The sequence below is a fragment of the Muscardinus avellanarius genome (assembly GCF_963383645.1).
Source record: "Muscardinus avellanarius genome assembly, chromosome: 15".
Taxonomy (NCBI): Eukaryota; Metazoa; Chordata; class Mammalia; order Rodentia; family Gliridae; genus Muscardinus; species Muscardinus avellanarius.
In genome coordinates, this window is record NC_137801.1 from 22,263,298 (window position 1) to 22,282,554 (window position 19,257).

Genomic DNA, 19,257 nt, shown 5'->3' on the forward strand with positions numbered 1-19,257 from the left:
AAGAACTAGTTAACTAGCTAATTGTTAACTAGACTGTGAAAAGAACTGACATAATGCTTCCTTTGAACCATTTCCCAGGTATTTTAGTAAGAATAAGTCAGTTTCTGCTATAGAATAATAGTTAATTCTTTTTCTTTCTGTTTAACTATATTTTATCACTTTTTCCCATTGCTTTTTTTATTCCTCATTTTGGGAATCCCTTTTCTTTGTTAATGTATGTTATGTGCCCTATTCCTACTCTTTGTGGCCAGCCTCATTTCAGATTTCTTTCTTCATGTATTACCAAAGTAGAATAAGAACTCTGCAAATAGAGATTTCTGGACATTTCTGCTTCCTTTTCTCTTCTCTAAAGGAAATTTGGACGCCTTTCTCTTTTTCCTACTCAAGAGAATAGAAAACTCCAACCCCCTATATATCTGGACTTGTTTTTAAAATATGTCCTAGTTGTACGGAGTGATCAAAACCTTGTGTGCTTGCTGTGCTCTCCCCTTGTTGGTAAAGTGGTTCAAACACAAGTGACCTGATCATGAAAGTGGCCATGTAGCAATGGTCAGAAGGTTTTCATGTTGTTTAGTATGTCTAACTGTCTAGGTGGGGACCTTTTCCTGTGAAGTGTGCCTTGAATGGCCAAGAAGGTCAAATGTATTTCTATGGATTGGGAGATTGTCTTTAGTGTGTCTTTAACAATTAGGTTGAGATGCTTGCTTAAATGTTTTTGTGATTTTTTTTCTGTATGTGTGCATGTGTGTGTGTGTGTGTGTGTGTGTGTGTGTGTGTGTGTGGTATAGGGTTTGAACCCAGAGGCATGCTACCTCCATGCTATACCCCCAGCCCTATTTTAGTTTTTCATTTTGAAACTCAGCCTCGATAGGTTGATGAGAGTCTCGCTAGTCGCTGAGGCTGTCCTTGAACCTGTGATCCTCCTGTCTCAGCCTCCCAAGTACTGGGATAACGGGCATGTACTACCATGCCCGGCATGATTTTGTGTGTGTGTGTGTGTGTGTGTGTGTGTGTGTGTGTGGATATAGGCTTGTACCTTGCCAAGCAGCTAAAGAGAAGTGGTAGAATTTAAAAAAAATTGAAGTAACTAAAAGCTTTTTTTCTCTCTCTCTAGACTATAGCAAGGACAACTGAGAAGGAATACTTGACCTCAGATTGGAATATTGTCTACTTTTCCTATTTGTAAATCTTTACTGATCTCTGAAAGAACAGCCTATGTAATAGTAATTTTAAGTTCTAGGCTGTGTTGTTGTACCTTGTTAATACTTCAAATGAGTTCTTGAATAGCTTGGAAGGAATTCCAGGTGATAGAGGACTTTGTGTTCTACTTACTGAATGATTTCACATCAAATGCCTCATTTACTCATTGTACATATCTTAAGCACTAACCTTTCCCGTTAAGTCCTATCCTTCCTATGAATGAAAGAGCACTTAGTCCTTTCTCCACCGTCATTTAATACCTGTTAAAGAAGACTACTCAGTGGAGCTAAGTACCACTGTCCCTGGGCATCTGTGGGAGATTGGTCCTAAGAGACCCCATGGATACCAAGCTCTGTAGATGCTCACACCCTTTGTAAAAATGGTGTCATATTTACATAAAATATATGGTCACCCTCCCATGTATTTTGAATAATCTCCAGATTACTTAGAATACCGAATATAAATACTATGTAAACATTTGCTATATATATATTTTTTTTTACCAAATAATGACAAAGAAAAAGACTATATGGGTTCAGCACAGATACATTTTTTCCCCCAAAATGTTTTTTTTTTTTTTTGGGGTGGTACTGGGGGTGGAACCCAGAGGCTTTCTACCCCTGGGCTATACTCCCAGACCTATTTTATATTTTATTTGGAAACACCAAGTTGCTCACTAAGTTGCTGAGAGCCTCACTAAGTGGCTGAGGCTGGCTTCGAACCTGTGCAATCCTCCTGTCTCAGCCTCCCAAGCGCGGGGATTACAAGCTTGCACCACCACGCCTGGCTACCCCCCTCCCCTCAAATGTTTTCAGTCTGTGGTTGGTTGAACCATGGATGCAGAACTCATAGATAGGGAGGACATTCCTCTTTTAATGAATGCTTTCCTTTATTTTTATTTTTTTTCTTTTGATAAAAGCCATGCTTAGTTGTATTTAAGGCAGCATAATTTAGTGTTAATGGTTTTTAAAAGGGCCATAGACTCCTAGGGATCCCTTAGACCCTATAAAGGGTCTATAAAGTCAAAACTGTTTTCAGATTCACATTAAGATTCTATCTCTCCCCTCTCACCCCCCCCTTTTTTTTTTTTTTTTTACTGTGCTAATATTTGCATTTACATTGAAGAAGCAGCAATGGTTGCAACTGGTGCCTTAGCATGTCAAGGAAGTGACATCAAGCTGTGGCGGGTAGCCATCCTTTTCTCTACTGCCATATACCCGGTGCCGGTCACTTAAGGATGCCCTTAATGAAGCTATAAAATATGAATATTTATGAAGTCCTAATCCTTACTACACATCTTATATCCTGTGTGATAAAATGAGAAAACCACTGGACAACTTCTACAGATTAAAGGGTAGCAGTGGTCGTGAGAAAAATCGCTAGTGTGGTTGTTTGAATTGTGAGCAGAGCTGGCTTCCTCTTCTTGGGGCCTATCCTTTTTCCTTGAAGAATGATTAATGATGAACTATGGTTATTGGGACTTGAGTATTTTGATGACAGTTTCTCAAAAACATACAAAGTGAACTTACCACTTTAAGGAAAACAACTGACAGAATGTGTTTCCACTGATAAGATTCTAGCTTTCAAGTGAGAATTACCATTTTGGAAAACTCATGGTTACTACCCTGAGCTTGATGTCTTCACACTATTTAAAACCTGATGTGATTGGTGACAATGAATATGATTTTTATATTGTATGAGTGAAATTTGTTAGTATTGGGATGATCTGCATAACTCAGTGAATGGGTATTTTCTAAACGACCAATTTGTAATATACAAAAAAAAATCATACATGAGTAAAAGTCCATTCTAGGACAGGAGAGGCAAATGGGAGTTAAAGTAGGAGTATAAAATGTTTATTGATTTTGCATTGCAACTAGCCTTTAAGAAACTACCACTTGTTGAGCTTTTTAAACTTTTATTTTGTAGAATGATTTTGCTGTCTTGCCCAGGCTGGCACTGAACTCCTAGACTCAAGCAATCCTCCTGCTTCAGCCTCCCAAGTAGTTGGGCCTCTAGCCATAGGCCCCAGTGCCTGGATCTACTTGTTGAGTTTTAGGGTAGTATCAGAAAATATCTATAATCATTTGAAAAGTCTACTTAAAATACTCCTCCTTTCAAATAAGTTACACTGAGGCTGGATTTTCTTCATATACTTCAGCCAAAATAACATATTGCAACAGATTGAATGCAGAAACAGATATGAGGATCCAACTCTTTTATTAAACCAGACATTAGAGAGATTTGTAAGAATGCAAAATAATGCCATATTTCTCACCATTTTCTTAAAATATAGTTATCATTAAAATGTTATTCATATTAGCATATAGCAGGTTTGCTATTTTAAAATGAATTAAATATTTTGAAAATTTTTGTTTTTATTTTTAATATAGTAAATATTAATTATAGTAAATAGTAATCCCTGTGACATATATACAGCAGTTCTTTGAGGTCTTTGATACTTTATTTGTGTGTGTGTGTGTGTGTGTGTGTGTGTGTGTATGTGTGTGTGTGTAGTTCTGGGGATTGAACTCAAGGACATTCTACCTCTGAGCTACACCACCAACCCTACATACAACCATACATGTATGTATGTATGTATGTATTTATTGTAGTGCTGGGGATTGAACCCAGGGGTATTCTGCCTCTAAGCTACATCCCCAGCCCTATTTCATGTTTTATTTCAAAACAAGGTCTTATTAAAGTTTCAGGGGGTCTTGCTAAGTTGCTGAGGCCGAACACAAACCTGTGATCTTCCTAGCTCAGTCTCCCAAGTATAGGGATTACAAGTGTGTGTTACCACACCTGGCTCCTGTTTTATCTTTTATTTGGAAATAGGTCTCGCTAAGTTGCTGAGGCTGGCTTTGAACCTGAGATACTCCTGTCTCCGCCTCCTAAGTACTGGGATTATAGGCATATGCCACTATGCCTGGCTTGATACTTTTTAAGAGTGTAAAAATTTACTGAGGCCGAAATGTTTGAGAATTTTTGATGTAGTTTTTAAGAACAGGTACTTGAAAACAGGAAGATTATGGTCAAAACCCAGCCTGATGGTTTGTTTATTTATTTATTTATTTATTTATTTATTTATTTATTTATTTATTTATTTGGTGGCACTGGGGTTCCTGGAAGCCCTTCTACCTCCGGGCTACACTCCCAGACCTATTTTTATACTTTTTTATGTGTAAACAGGGTCTCTTAAGCCAGCACTACTGGCTTCGAACCTGCATGATTCTCCTGTCTCCACCTCCCAAGCGCGGAGATTACAAGCGTGCGCCACCACGCCTGGCTCAGCCTGATGGTTTAATAGTGCTGTGACCCTAGGCAAAACACTGAACTACTTTTTGCTTTACTTTTCTCATCAGTCAAATTGGATAGTAATATAATTTATACAGTTATCATAGTGATTGACTTGAATATATGAAAAGTTCTTAGGGCCTCTAGAGCTGTTGGCAAGCTACGTGACTATTACCTGTTGAACGTTTATAATGTATTGGCATTTTCCTTTGTAGATGCTATATTTTATAGGTTTGTACACATTGGATGTTTTTAGATATTTACATGGATGTTGTCCCCAATATCCTTAATCTATCCAGCCCTCTTTCCTAAAGTGGTTTTGAACCTTTGCTGTGTATTGAATCCCACAAGGAGTTTTTAGAAAAGAACCCAACACCCAGACCATACTTCCTTTTACCCCCTTAGCACCAAGGGTGGATGTGTGAGTTGGGGTCCAGGTGATAGCATTGCTGAGGCTCTGTAGGTGATTCCTGTGAAGGCGGAGAAGCACTCTCCCAAGCCTGGACCTCTCTCTACCTGCTGCTCCCCTCTTGCTTCTCACATAAATGCTAGCTGCTTTCCCTCCTACCCTGTGACTCTGTGCGTGTGTGCATGCGTGGAGGGGAGTTTGAAGGTGCTTGCTTTGCCCCTCAGTGCTGCTGTCAAAAAATGTCACTCCCTTTCCTTCACTCCCACCCTCAGCTTTAAATGTATGCTAACAGACTCAGGACCCACCACTTTTTCCTTGTCATTATTTAAAGACTCTGAGTCTACCTCCTTATTTCTTAAGGATTTTGGCATGCCGAGACTACAAGCATGTGTCACCATGTCTAGCCCTGGCTGATTTAATATCTGTGTAAACAGTTCTCACACCCTGGGCTCTTAGGCCCTAACGCCCTGTCCTGCAGTGATGTGGTCCTGCATTCTATCTTAGCCACACATACCCTTGGTGGTGTATGTGAGCATATGGTACCAGTTATATATCAACTCTGTCATCTCCAGTTGCAAACCTTCCATTTCCTGACCACACCCTCCGGTCTTTCCAATTTAGTTCTTCGAGCCCACCATAACCTACTGTCCATGCGTCTGTGGATCCATAGGTCTTTAAATTGCTTCACTTATGGACTTAATATGACTTTATCCTGGCATAATGTCTGTCTGTGATTATAATCATTCTCGTATAAACCCTTTGTGTTCTCTTGCCCTTCTTCCTCTTTACTGTACATGTCTGACAAAATTTTAAGCTTTGTTGAATCCATCTTCCCTCTACGTCTATACTCAGAGAGAGAGGAATGTAGGCCAGTTTGTCTCATTTAAAAATCAGACCTCCAACCTCAGTGGGGCTTTTTAAAAAATTAATTAATTTTTAAAAAATAATTAAATATTTTTTTATTGGTGCAATGTATTCATACATCATAATGGTATAAAGAAAATATCTTTGTAGACATACATGCACACATCGCCCAGTTAGCCCCTACCCAATCCCCACCCCGTTCCCTCCCCATCCCTCCTTTCCATGCTTGGCTTAGTGGTTGACATCTAGTTTTATAGCAATTTATCCAATATTAACAATGATAATCTCACAAAACAGTTTCATTTGTCTGATACCAAGCTTTTGATGACTAAAAGATAACAGTTCGATATTTCTTTTTGCTTTCTTTCTTACCAGAGAATATATTTTTTTTCTTTTCTTTTTTTTTTAGGTGAAGCTATCATACATTTATTTATTTATTTTTCAGAAAAAATTATCCTGATATGGAATATGGACTCTAATACCCAAAACAATCTCAAAGAAGAACAAAGCTAGAAGATGAATATTTTCTGATTTCAAATCATATAAAGCTACAATAATTGAAACAGTGTAGTACTGTTCCAGAGGCTGATATATAAACCATTGGAGTTAAATAAAAGCCTAGAGATAAATTCTTCCATATATTGTCAAGTTATTTTTGACAAGGTTTCCACGAACATTTGGTGGTGGAAATAATAGTCTTTTAACTAAATATTGTTGAAAAATAATAATTACATGAAAAAGAATAAAATTGGACCCTTACCTAACATATTTACAAATATTAACTCAAAATAGATAAAAGACCTAAGTATAAATCTTAATACTATAAACTTTTAGAAGAAAATCTGGGTCATAAAACCTCACAACATTGAAATTGGCAGTGATTTCTTGGATATGATTTAATGGCACAGGCAACAAAAGGGTAAATAAACTCCCTAAAAAATAAAAAAAAAATATTGTATATCCAAAGACAAAGTAAACAGAGTTAAAAGTTACTGATAGAATTGGATAAAATATTTCCAAATGCTATATCTGAAGGTATATTAATATTCCAACTAGAAATCCTAAAAATTAGCAACAATAAAAGCAAACAATACAATTTAGGAATAGGTAAAAGACTAACATAAATAATGAATCTCCACAGATAACCAATCTTAGTTGTCTGTTGGATGGAAAATCTTGTTTCTCTGGTTCTGGTGTGTGTTACCTATTTCTTCTTTGTAGTTAATCTCTTTGAGTATTTTCTCTAGCGCTGGTTTTGAAGACATAAATTCCTTCAGTTTCTGTTTGTCATGGAAGCTTCTTATTTCCCCATCTAATTTGATAGAAAGTTTTTCTGGGTAGGAAATTTTTGGCTGGAAGTTGTTTTCTTTCAGAGTTTGGAATATGTTACTCCAAGCCCTTCTGGCTCTCATGACTTGGTTTGGGAAGTCTGGAGTGATTCTAATTGGTTTGCCTCTGAATGTCAGTTGGCCCTTTGTTTTTGTTGCCTTTAAGATTCTCTGCTTGGCTTCCACATTGGTCATTTTGACAATTATGTGGCGTGGGTATCCTCTTCTCTGATCCTCTCTAACAGGAGTTCTATAAGTTTCCTGGACTTGTGTATCGACCTCTTGCTCTAAGTTTGGAAAATTTTCTGCTATTATTTCCTTGAAAAGATTGTTAATCCCTTTGGTTTCACCTTCTTTTCTCTCCTCTATTCCAATTATTCTTAGGTTAGCTCTCTTAAAATGGGCCCATATTTCTTTAATGTCAGATTCCTGCTGTCGGATTTTTTTTTCTAAATTAGAAACTATGCGTTCATTTCTTGAATAATCATCTTCTAGGAGTGAGATTCTATTCTCTATGTGGTCTAATCGGTTGTTTGTACTTTGAATTGAGGCCTTTACTTCATTAATTGCATCCTTTATCTCTCTTTGGCTCTCTCTGAATTCTTTTCGAAACACCTCTATTATTTCTACAGTTATTTTCCTGATTTGATCTTCTAGAAATCTCTGAATTTCTGTTTTATCAGGTTCTGATGTTGTGGGGTTGTGGGCATTCATTGCTCCATTGTTATTCCTCTTTCCCATGATTTTGGAAGTTTGTGCCTTCTCTGGGTTCTTCCCTGGGTCGCTATGACTTCACTTAAGGTGCTGTGGATCTCGAGTCTATTGTATCTCAGTTCCCACTACTCCTTTACTGGGTTGTATCGAAGAGTCTCAGACCCTGGGAGTCAATTGAGGCTGCTTTAGACCATGGGGGGGTGCCAGGTTGGGCATTCTCCTATGGTGTAATATCTCTGCCACCACCACTCCCCCACTGGGACAAGTCCCTGGGAGTACAGTACTGGGATTTCTCCTCTAGGGGTCCCAATTTGACTCACTGTTGAGTGCGCAGATGGAGCTGTTGTGGACTGGTGAATTCGCTGCTGCTGCCGCTGGTAGCAATATGGCGCCATTGCCGCGCCCTCAGCCATGAGGCTGGCGAATTTCTTTTCTGTTTTTGAACTCCACTCTGGGTTCCTGCAGGGTGTGCTGAGCCCAGCCCCTGGGAGCTTTAGATGCTCTCTGCGCCTAAGAGATCTGCCGAATCCCGCCCGGCTGTTCCGCAGCGGCTCACCTTGTCTTGCTGTCTGCCGCTCCTCTCTGGAGTTTGGTAGGCTGTTGAGTGTGTTGGTCTGGTGCTGTCCGGTGAACTCGCCGCTGCCACCAGCAGTAAGGCGCTGCTGCCGCGTTATCGGGCGTAAGGCTAGCGTATCTCCTCTCTGGTTTCTGAACTCTGTTATGAGTTCCCTTTCTCTCTGGAGCCTGGTGCTGCAAGACAAAATGGCGCCCGCCGCTTCACGCTGCGGCTCCGGCTGCAGCACTGCGGTCTGGTTTCTGGTGTCTCGTTTTTCCAGCCCTCTTTTTCTCTGTCCTTTAAAATTACATTTTTTGTTTCTCTGCTGATGGTGTTTTCTGGCTATGAAAGGCGCTGATTTTGTGGTAATAGAGATTGGTTGTTAGCGGGGCTCGTAAGCCCCGTTTTGCTCCGTCACCAACTTCCCGGAAGTCTCTAATTTTTTAAATTGGTGTATTGTAGTCATATATCAATCACATTGGAGTACAAGACTTAAGAGTATATACAAGCACACATCATCCAATTAGCCCTCATCCAGCCCCCATCCCATTCCCTCCCCTCCCTCCATCCCACGCTTCTTTGGTGATTAACTTTGATACATTTGTTTATGTACCTCCTGCGTTTTAAAGAAGCTCCGTCCTCCACTAATACATACCCTCTGATTGGTCACATTAGTTGCTTCACTATAGGGCCATTTCTATAGCTCAACCTCCTCCTGTTGCCCCTTTCCTCCTAGTTATTGCTGATTAGGAAAAGCGTCTGATTTATATTTTCTGCGATATTTCTCTGTGCATGCTGCATTGCAAGTACCGATCCCACTCTTGCCGGCCCCAGTAGTGGCCTGGCTACTCAGTGGACTGATCAGACCTCGCTGGCTCAAGCAGCGGCCTTGCCTCATGGGAGGCCCCGGTTCTGGTCTTGCTGGCCCCCACACCAGCCTAACCCCTCAGCTGGCTTTGATCCCGGCCTTGGAGGCCGCAGGAGTGGCCTTGCCTCACGCAAGGTTCCGATGCTGGCCGTTGGCCCCTGCACCGGCCTAAACCCTCGGCAGGATTCCGATCCTGGCCTCAGAGGCCCCAGCACCGGCCTAGCCTCACGGCAGGCTCCGATGCCAGCCTCGGAGGCCCCAGCACCGGCCTAACCCCTCGGCAGGCTCTTATCTTGGCCTCGGAGGCCCCAGTACCGGCCTTGCCTCACGGCAGACTCTGATGCCGGCCTCGGAGGCCCCAGCATCGGCCTAACCCCTCGGCAGGCTCTTATCCGGCCTCAGAGGCCCCAGTACCGGCCTCGGAGGCCCCAGTACCGGCCTTGCCTCAAGGCAGGCTCTGATGCCGGCCTCGCTGGCCCCAGCACTGGCCTAACCCCTCGGCAGGCTCCTATCCCGGCTTTGGAGGCCCCAGCACCAGCCATGCCTCACGGTAGGCTCCTATGCCAGCCTCGCCTCACGGCAGGCTCCGATGCCGGCCTCGCTGGCCCCAGCACCGGCCTAACCCCTCGGCAGGCTCTTATCCTGGCCTCGGAGTCCCCAGTACTGGCCTTGCCTCATGGCAGGCTCCAAAGCCGGCCTCGCTGGCCCCAGCACCTGCCTAACCCCTCAGCAGGCTCCGATCCAGGCTTCGGAGACCCCAGCACCGGCCATGCCTCATGGCAGGCTCTGATGCCGGCCTCACTGGCCCTCAGTGGGGCTTTTTGATGCTACCTGGATTTCTAGCTACGTATGTTCAGTCCATTTACTCTTCTATTTTACACTTTTGCCTCAAACTTTGCCTCAAAGGAACTTTCAGTTCCTTTAGTTTCAGAGATGATCACCTTCTTTCCCATTTCATGGAGAAAATAAGCTATCAGAAGAGAAATGCCACAAGCTTTTGCCAACACATGGGATGGTCTCTCTGCATGCATACCCATTTAGATGGCCTTTCCTTCACTTCCCACTTCCTGTGGAGAAAGTCTGGTCATTTCTATGGCCTGTCACCTTGGAGTCTGAGCGCTACCTGTCTGCTCATTAGCTTCCGTCCTGGTATTCTGTTCCTTCGTTTTTCTTGCACCAACAGCTCCCCCTCCCCCACCCGCCCCAACACACACACAGGCACATTCCATCAGGCTGCAGATATCCACGCAGAACTTTCTCTTGACTCACATTCCTCCTTGGCTTCTAATTTGTTTGTTTGTTTGTTTCTTTCATTTTTTCTTTCTTTCTGTACTGGGGAATTGAACCCTAGGTTACCCCCAGTCCAATTTTATTTCTTATTTGGAAACAGGGTCTCACTAGGTTGATAAGAGTCTCACTACTTGCTGAGACTGCCCTCGAACCTGTGATCCTCCTGTCTCAGCCTTTCAAGTGTTGGGATTACAGACCTGAGCCACCATGCCCAGCTCAATAGCTCCTAGTTTGAATTGTCTATACTAGTTGTTTGCAATTTCTTTCTACCCATTCTCCTTTAAACTTCTGATAACCAAGCTTCATTCAACCAAAATAGGGCCTTGAGAACACTACTAACTTGTGTGTTTTAGACCCTGTGGGGAATTCTGCTTCAAGAATCTTACTCATCAGCATCCTTTGATACAGATGGCCACTTTTTTCTCTTTGAAGATCGCTAGGCTTTTAGGATGTATCCTGTAATATCTCCATCTTCTGTCTTTATTTGTTGCTTTGATTCTCTTCTCTCTTCTCTTCTCTTCTCTTCTCTTCTCTTCTCTTCTCTTCTCTCTCTCTCTCTCTCTCTCTCTCGTATTGGAGATTGAACCCAGGAGCATCTTACCTCTGAGCTACCCTCCCAGCCCTGTTTTATTTTTTATTTTGAAACAGGGTCTCACTAAATTGTTGAGGGCATCACTAAGTGGTTGAGGCTGGCTGCCAACCGTGATCCTCTGGTCTCAGCCTCTCAAGTACTAGATGACAGGGATGTGCCACCATGCCCAGCTTGTTACTTGTTTTCTTGCACTAAAATGTAAGCTCTTGAGGGCAAAGATTTCACTTGTTTTCATCACTGAGAACAGTGGCTGATACATAATAGGAATCAATACATATTTGTGGAACGCGTGATTGTAAACTTAAAACCTATCATGCATTTATCAAATCTTCCTGGATTTTCACCAGCTTTCCTGGTCGTAAGATTTCATCTTCACTTCCTTCATTTTTATCTCTGAATCTTGTTCCTCCTAGTTGCATTTTCCCTAATTTCTACACCATTTCTATCTTTTTTAGGCTGCACCATCACCATCGTGTTTATATTTCTGTGAGGTTCTCATGTTTACAGAGCATTGATTTACATCTGGTATTACAGATGCAGATGGTCTGTGGATCTAGAGTTAAATTACTTTTGCATTATAATGCTGAATTTAGGTGCCAATTGAAAAAAATTAAAATTGTAAAAGAACAAGAAACAAATTAAGCCCTCCAGGGCTAGAATTATAATCTTTCAGGATATTTAGGTTGCTTGTTTTGTTACTCTTATCCTTTACACTTAACTATTTTTGCCTATTCATGATGAGACTCCTGTTTTTTTTTCTTTCTTTTTTTTTCCCCTCGCAGTACTGGGGATTGAACCCAGGGGCATTCTACCTCCGAGCTACACCCTCGGTCCTATTTTTATTCTTTATTTTGAAACCGGGTCTCACTGAGTTGCAGAGGACCTCACTAAGTAGCTGAGGCTGTTCTCGAACCTCAATCCTCTGGTCAGCCTCCCATATGTTGGGGTTACAAGTGTGCACCACCATGCCCAGCTCTTCTGGGGTTTTTGAAGGCAGGAGGCATCGGCAAGATCACCAGACTCTTCTAACTTTAACTCTGAGTTTGTGGCCTTGTTGGTCTGGGATTTCTAATCATTCTTTTCTCTGTATTGATGGGAGATGTGACACAGGATTTTTGCAAAAATTGTTTTTCACTGGTTCTTGTTCATGGCTCTGCAGAACCTTGCCTCCTGGAACCCTTCGAACCCAGAATGCCTCTTGCTGGTGGTGAAGGAGCTCGTGCAGCAGTACCACCAGTTCCAGTGCAGCCGCCTCCGCGAGAGCTCACGCCTCATGTTTGAGTACCAGACGCTACTGGAAGAGCCTCAGTATGGGGAGAACATGGAAATCTATGCCGGGAAGAAAAACAACTGGGTAAGGTGTTCAGAGAATGGGGAAAAGTTGCCTTGTGTGTAAGAAAAAGAAATAACCACTTCAGATGTCCATTTATAGTAAACCATGTCATTTCTTTAGATAACCATGTTTAGTAAGCCTGTGTACTTTCTCATAATTTAGAGTTTGAAGGGACCTTAATGTTTATCTGGTTTATTGTTTCTCAGTGACATCATCTGGGAAGTTTGTAAATTTCAAAGTTTCATCCTTCCCTCCCTGATACTCAAAATTCAGGAGATGCCTGTGTTAAAGGCTCCAATGCAGCTTCTGATGCTGGTGATGGGCGGGTCCCATTTCAAGATACTAACAAGCTTCCTCTCTCCTTCTGGAGGGTTACTTCAGTATCTCAAACAGATAAGAGACCAGCAGCTCTGGAGGCAGCTAATCATAATGGAGCCTTTTATACTTTCTTCTTTACATTGTATGATCCTTTTAAAATTCAAGTAAAGCCAGGTGGTACGTGCTTGTAATTTCAGTTACTTGGGAGGTTGAGACAGGAGGATTGTAGGTTCAGGGCCAGTCTTAGCAACTTATTGAGACCCTATTTAAAATGGAAAATAAAGTAGGGTTAGGTATGTAGCTTAGAGGTAGAAAACCTGTGGGTTCAATCCCCAGTACACACACACACACACACACACACACACACACATAGTAAATAAATATGCAATCTGTGGTGAACCCATGTTTTCTTTTAGCATTGGTTGGCTCATTTGAAAATAGGAATCACTGTTTGATTTTAACTTTTGGGATTTGCCTTCCCATCTCATTTCCCCTTTTAATATCAAGTCTGAGTTTAAATATAATCCAGTTTTATGGCACCTTTTGTGATCTAAGAATTTTCAAAATTTTACTTTGTGGCTTATCTAATATTTGAATGTAGTTCATCAAGGTAGAGAAGTTTCAGTTCACTTTAAGCAGCTAATTTATATTTATAGTACATTTTTTTTTTTTTTTTTTTTGGTGGTACTGGGATTCCTGGAAGCCTTTCACGTCTGAGCTACACTCCCAGACTATTTTTATATTTTTATTTGGAAACAGGGTCTCTTAAGCCAGCGAGGCTGGCTCCGAACCAGCATGATCCTCCTGTCTCCACCTCCCAAGTGCGGGGATTACAACCGTGCGCCACCACGCCCGGCTAGTTATAGTACATTTTAAGCTTTCTGTTTAATGTTATCAATTTTCATTTCTTACAAAGTCTACTACTGCTATACTTATTATGGTTTATTTTGATTAAATACTGAGTAATTTTGACCTTTAGGGCCATGGCCAGGGATTCAGGGAAGTAATGAAAATGAAAATCACACAACGAGGCCAAGTGGACAGTTAGATGTTATGGTTATGGTTATTGCAGACCTGAGCTAAGACAATGGAGTAGAAATGCAAGCGCATGAGTTATAACCAGTGAGTAGGTAAGAAACAGGACACAAAGGTATGTCTCCAGGGATGAACAAATTAAAGCTTGGCAGAAGAGTTCAGGAAGGCATTAAAGGAATGGAGTAGAATTCAGATCCATACCTGGAATCTGGATGGTAAATACAGGATTCTGGCAGAAAAAAAAAAAACTTGATTTTGAGTCAAGTTTTTTTTTTTTTTTTTTTTGAATCAGGGACTGTATGAGTTTCTTATTGCTGCTATAAAAAAATGATCACACATTTAGTGGTTGAAGACAGCCCATATTTATCATCATCTGGTCTGGAGGTCAGCAGTATGTGTCTCCCTGGCTGAAATCAAGGTGTTGGCAAAGGCCATGGGCCTTCTGGAGGCTCCAGAAGAGGCAGTGGTAGGTATCCTTGAGACAGTATCTTTGAGAAATTATGGTAAAGCAAAAAGATCATAGAAGACTGTAGTAAGGAAAAGCATTGTGGGAGGCTGAGATAGGAGGATCTTAGGTTTAAGATCAGCTTGGGCAACTTAATGAGACTCTGTTTCAAAATAAAAAAATAAAAATGGGGCTAAAGATAGAGCTCAGAGGTAGAATGCCTCTGGGTATAACCTATAGTACCAAAACCAAAACCAAAACTAAACATTGTGAGGTTTTAAAAAGAATTACATTTTGATGTTTAAGACAATTTGCAAACACTTAAGTCTGCCACAGTTACTTGGAACAGCAATGGGTAACCAAGGAGAAATCAGGACAAATTTATTTTACTCTCTGAAGGAGAGTGAGTATCATAGATTTAGATGAAGTGTGTGTGTGTGTGTGTGTGTGTGTGTGTGTGTGTGTGTGTGTGTGGTACTGGGGTTGAACCCAGGGGCATTTTACCTCTGAGCTCCACTTCCATCCCTACTTTTAATTCTCTTTTTTGAATCAGGGTCTCACTAAGGTGCAGCGAGCAAACCTATGATCTTCTCCAGCCTCCCAAGGCCCGAGATTACAAGCATGTGCCACCGTGCCTGGCCGAGGTGATCTTACTTTCAGTGAAGCATCTGATCATTCTCCTTTAGCGCTTCACCAGCTGCCTACTCATTTCCTTGTCCACTGTTTTGTGAAAGGTCATAGGACTTTTCCTTTAACTGTGCTCCGTTGACTTTTATTAGGAACTCGAATGAAATCATGAAAGATGTATATTTCACTTTTTCTGGTAGGTTCAGCTTGAAAAGATAGCTGTTATGAGGGACTTCAAAATCAGTGTTTAAAATTATTTTTGGCTGGGCATGGTGGCTCACTCCTGTACTTCTAGTATTTGGGAGGCTGAGAAAGGAGGATGGCAGATTCACAGCCAGCCTTAGCAACTTAGTGAGGCTTTTAGCAACTTAGACCCTGTTTTCAAAATAAAAAAATACTAGAAATATAAAGAAATAAAAATAAGAATAATTGTTTTTGCATGCTGAAATGGTGTACCAACCCAACAATATGCAATTTAAAAGGGCTAAGCTAGGGTAGGACAAATGGAAAACCTGCTCTGCGATGGAAAGTCTACTGTACTGTGTTTTGAGTAAACAAAGATGTAAATTAGACATGGCTTTTGCCTCTCAGGTGTTAGGATCTATTTGAGAAGATTCAATCCATGTTTGTAAAAAAAATGCTGCATAGTAATGCTGGATATATTATATCCTATGTGGAATTTAGACTGTATAAGCTTTCAGCCAAAGAGCTCATCACAAGTGAATGGCAGGACCCCTGGGAGACATTACTGTTTTTGAATTGAAATTGACCCAGGCCTGAAGGAAGGTAGATATGGTACAATTATCATGGAGGAGGTTGGGGGTCACATGGTCAGGGATAATTTAAGGGCATGGCATACACGGGACAAAATTATTAGCATATTTACAACTGGTTTACTGACCAGTAAATAACAGGTATTATGTCTTAGTGGCATGTTGAAGCTTGATGAAATTTTATATGAGGTAAATTGATGTTTACTAATTAAAGCATGAAAATTAATAAATCTCTAAATAAAACATTAAAAGAATCAATATGTGCTTCCTGGTCTGAATGTAAATCCACGTACCTTGTTTTTTCTGGCCTGAGTAGTCCATCTGATAAGCACTTCCTATAATGAACCTAAGACTGTGCATCAATTTTAACACCTCTGTATTACATGATTTTTGGTCCATTACAGAGGATGGTCTTCACTGTGGTCATTATCAAATCTATCTGCCACACAGGCTTATATTTTTAACCTTTTACTTTTGCCATTAAAACCTAAGAGTCCTCTGCCTTTTACTCTCAGGTGGTATAAGAAAAATATATATATATATGTTTAATTAAATTAAATTAATTAATTTATTTATTTTTGGTAGCACTGGGGTTCCTGGAAACCCTTCTACCTCCAGGCTAAACACTTCCAGACCTATTTTTATACTTCTTAAATTTGGAAACCGGGTCTCTTAAGCCAGCGCGGCTGGCTTCGAACCTGCGCGATCCTCCTGTCTCCGCCTCCCAAGCGCAGGGATTACAAGCGTGCACCACCATGCCTGGCTATATATAAATTTTAAATTCTGTCAGCCTCTGACAAGCCTGCTAAGTTGATATATAGTGTTCTCGCCTTTTGCAAAGTCACTCTTCTTTTATCTCTTAAACTTCCACTTAGAAGGTTTTTGTAAGTGCACATTTGACAGTGTTAAAAAAAAAAGGAAAAGAAAAAACAAACAAGAAAAAACAGAACACAAACTCCACTCTTAATTGTTTAGTTGCTTGCCTTTGTCTTTTTATAAAGATGTTTCTCCGTTTTGCTTTGCCTATCTCTATTGAGTTTTTGAACATTGTATTTTTGTATATGGTTTTATTTTATATTTTTTAGGAAACAATAACTTTTTTTAAATAAAAAAACAGGTGAAAACAGATACATTGGATGCAAGCTTGTACATATATGCAGAATGACATATTATGTGCCTACATAAGAGGCTTTTGTTTTGTGTAGTACTAGGAATTGAACCCAGGACCCTGGACATGCTATGCAAACAAAGTATCACTGAACCACAAACCCCCTTTTTAAAAAAGTCATTTTATTTTGAGACAGGGTCTCCCTAAGTTGCTCAGGCTTGTATCACACTTGTGATTTTCCTACCTCAGCATCCTGGGCAGGTGGTATTACAAGTGTGTGCCATTATGCCAAAAGATTTTTTTAAGGTGTATTGTTTTTACTTTTAAAACATTTTTTTTACATAATTATAGATTCCCAGAATTTGCAAAAATAGTACAGAGAGATCCTATGTATCTTTCATGCAGTTTCCCTAGGGGTTACATTTTATGTAACTATAATAAAATATGGAAACTAGGAAATTGACTTTGGCCCATTGATAATGTATGCGTATAGTTCTGTGCCTTTTTTTTTTTTTTTTGCAGGTCTGGGGGTGGAACCCAGGGGCATTCGACCTCGAGCTACACCTCCTGCCCTATTTTTTATTCTTTACTTTGAAACCAGGTCTCACTGAGTTGCAGAGGGCCTCACTAAATAGCTGAGGCTGTCCGCGAACCACGATCCTCCAGTCTCAACCTCCTGAATGCTGGGATTACAAGCATGCACCACCACGCCCGGCTTCCATTTTGTTACATGTATAATATCTTATCACCATTATTATAATCAAATACAGATATTCCATTACCACAAAGATTGCCCTCCTGCTACCTCTTTGAGCAGTTTTTATTTAATTTTATTTGTTTAAATTTTAATTTTTATTTGGTGCACTGTAATTTTACATTATATTGGGTCTAGAGTGACAGAAAAATACATATACATGACTCTTGGGGCTCTTCGGACCGGCTCCCCCTCCCCCCTCACTCTTTGAGATTGGAATTGGTAATTTTTTTTTTTATAGTACTGGGGGTGGAACCTAGGGACATTCTGTTTCTGAGCGACACCTCCAACCCTGTTTTTTATTCTTTATTTTGAAACAGGGTCTCACTGAGTTGCAAAGTAGCTGAGGCTGGCTGTGAACCATGATCCTCTGTCTCAGCTGCCCAAATGCTGGGATTATAAGCGTGCACCACCACGCCTGGCTCTGGAATTGGTAATTTTGTATACATTCATAACATTACTTCACCTGTTGCGTTCTTTATGACTCCCCCATCTCCTTCCTTCCCTATGCCTACTCTAGTCACTCCATTGGAGTCTCTGCTCTTCTATCTAACGTTACCCTATTTCCTAATATCTCTAGCTTCCACATATAGGAGAAACATACATCTCCCCATTTTTTGAGACTGGCTTAAATTGCTTAGTATAATATTCTTGAGTTCTATCCATTTTCCTGCAAATGGGGAAATGTTCTTCTTTAAGGCTGAATAAAATCCCAGTGTGTGTGCATACCAGCATTTTGTGATCCATTCATCTACTGACTGTTGTAAATTGTGCTGCTACGAACATAGGTATGCAAGTACCATTATAACACTGACCCAGTGATAGCACTTTCTGGCATCTTCCCAGGGCTGAATTCTAAGAGTGGTGAATCTCCCATAATATAAGCAGTTACATATCAAAATAAAGATAAAATTAAGGCTTGAGAACAGCCTCAGCAATGTAGTGAGACTCTTAGCAACCTAGTGAGACCTTGTTTCAAACCAAAAAAATAAAAGGACTGGGAATGTAGCTCAAGGTAGAATGACCCAGATTCAATCCACAGTATACAAAACAAACAAATTAATTAATTAACATACATGAATGAATTAAAATAAATAAAATATAAAGATTCATTTTCTCAGTGGGCAGAGCCTATGCTTTCATTTTGTGTTGTATACATCAACTGCCTTCTTATCATTTTCTGCATGGGTTGTAGCTGAAGCACTAATATTTGTTAATTTTAACAAAGCACACAAAGCCAGTTTGCAAGTTTTTGTTTCCTAGATTTTAAACTTAATTTTTCATACTTAATATTTGATCAGAATATTTATTTTTCTGATAAAATGTTTTGATACATTCTAAAACCATATATTTTGCCGGGCGTGGTGGCGCACGCTTGTAATCCCCGTGCTTGGGAGGCGGAGACAGGAGGATCGCGCAGGTTCGAAGCCAGCTGTGCTGGCGTAAGAGACCCTGTTTCAAAAATATAAAAAAAAATAGGTCTGGGAGTGTAGCCCGGAGGAAGGAGGGCTTCCAGGAACCCCAGTACCACCAAAAAAAAAAAAAAAAAAAACCATGTATTTTACATTAAGAAGCATCAGTGGGTGATCTGTGAGATAAAGCAGTTTTTTAAGCAATCTCTTCCTCCTCCTATTTAGTTCATTCACTTCTTGATGGTATTGGAGATGGAACCCGGGGCCCTGCGCCTCTTAGACAGATGCTTCATGGCTGAGCTGCACCCCCGCCCTGTGGATGCTTTCTTCATGG

General features: G+C 40.7%; 1 protein-coding gene across 1 annotated transcript in view; it reads left to right on the forward strand.

Moving 5' to 3' along the window:
* The window catches only part of BABAM2 (BRISC and BRCA1 A complex member 2), a gene marked incomplete at both ends in the record, with an annotated part of 453,631 nt that overhangs the window by 129,026 nt on the left and 305,348 nt on the right, over nt 1-19,257 (forward strand). Inside the window, one exon of the mRNA XM_080711179.1 lies at nt 12,278-12,472. Within this exon, the coding sequence (XP_080567305.1) occupies nt 12,278-12,472 (195 nt within the window). The remainder of the gene's footprint in view (nt 1-12,277; nt 12,473-19,257) is intronic.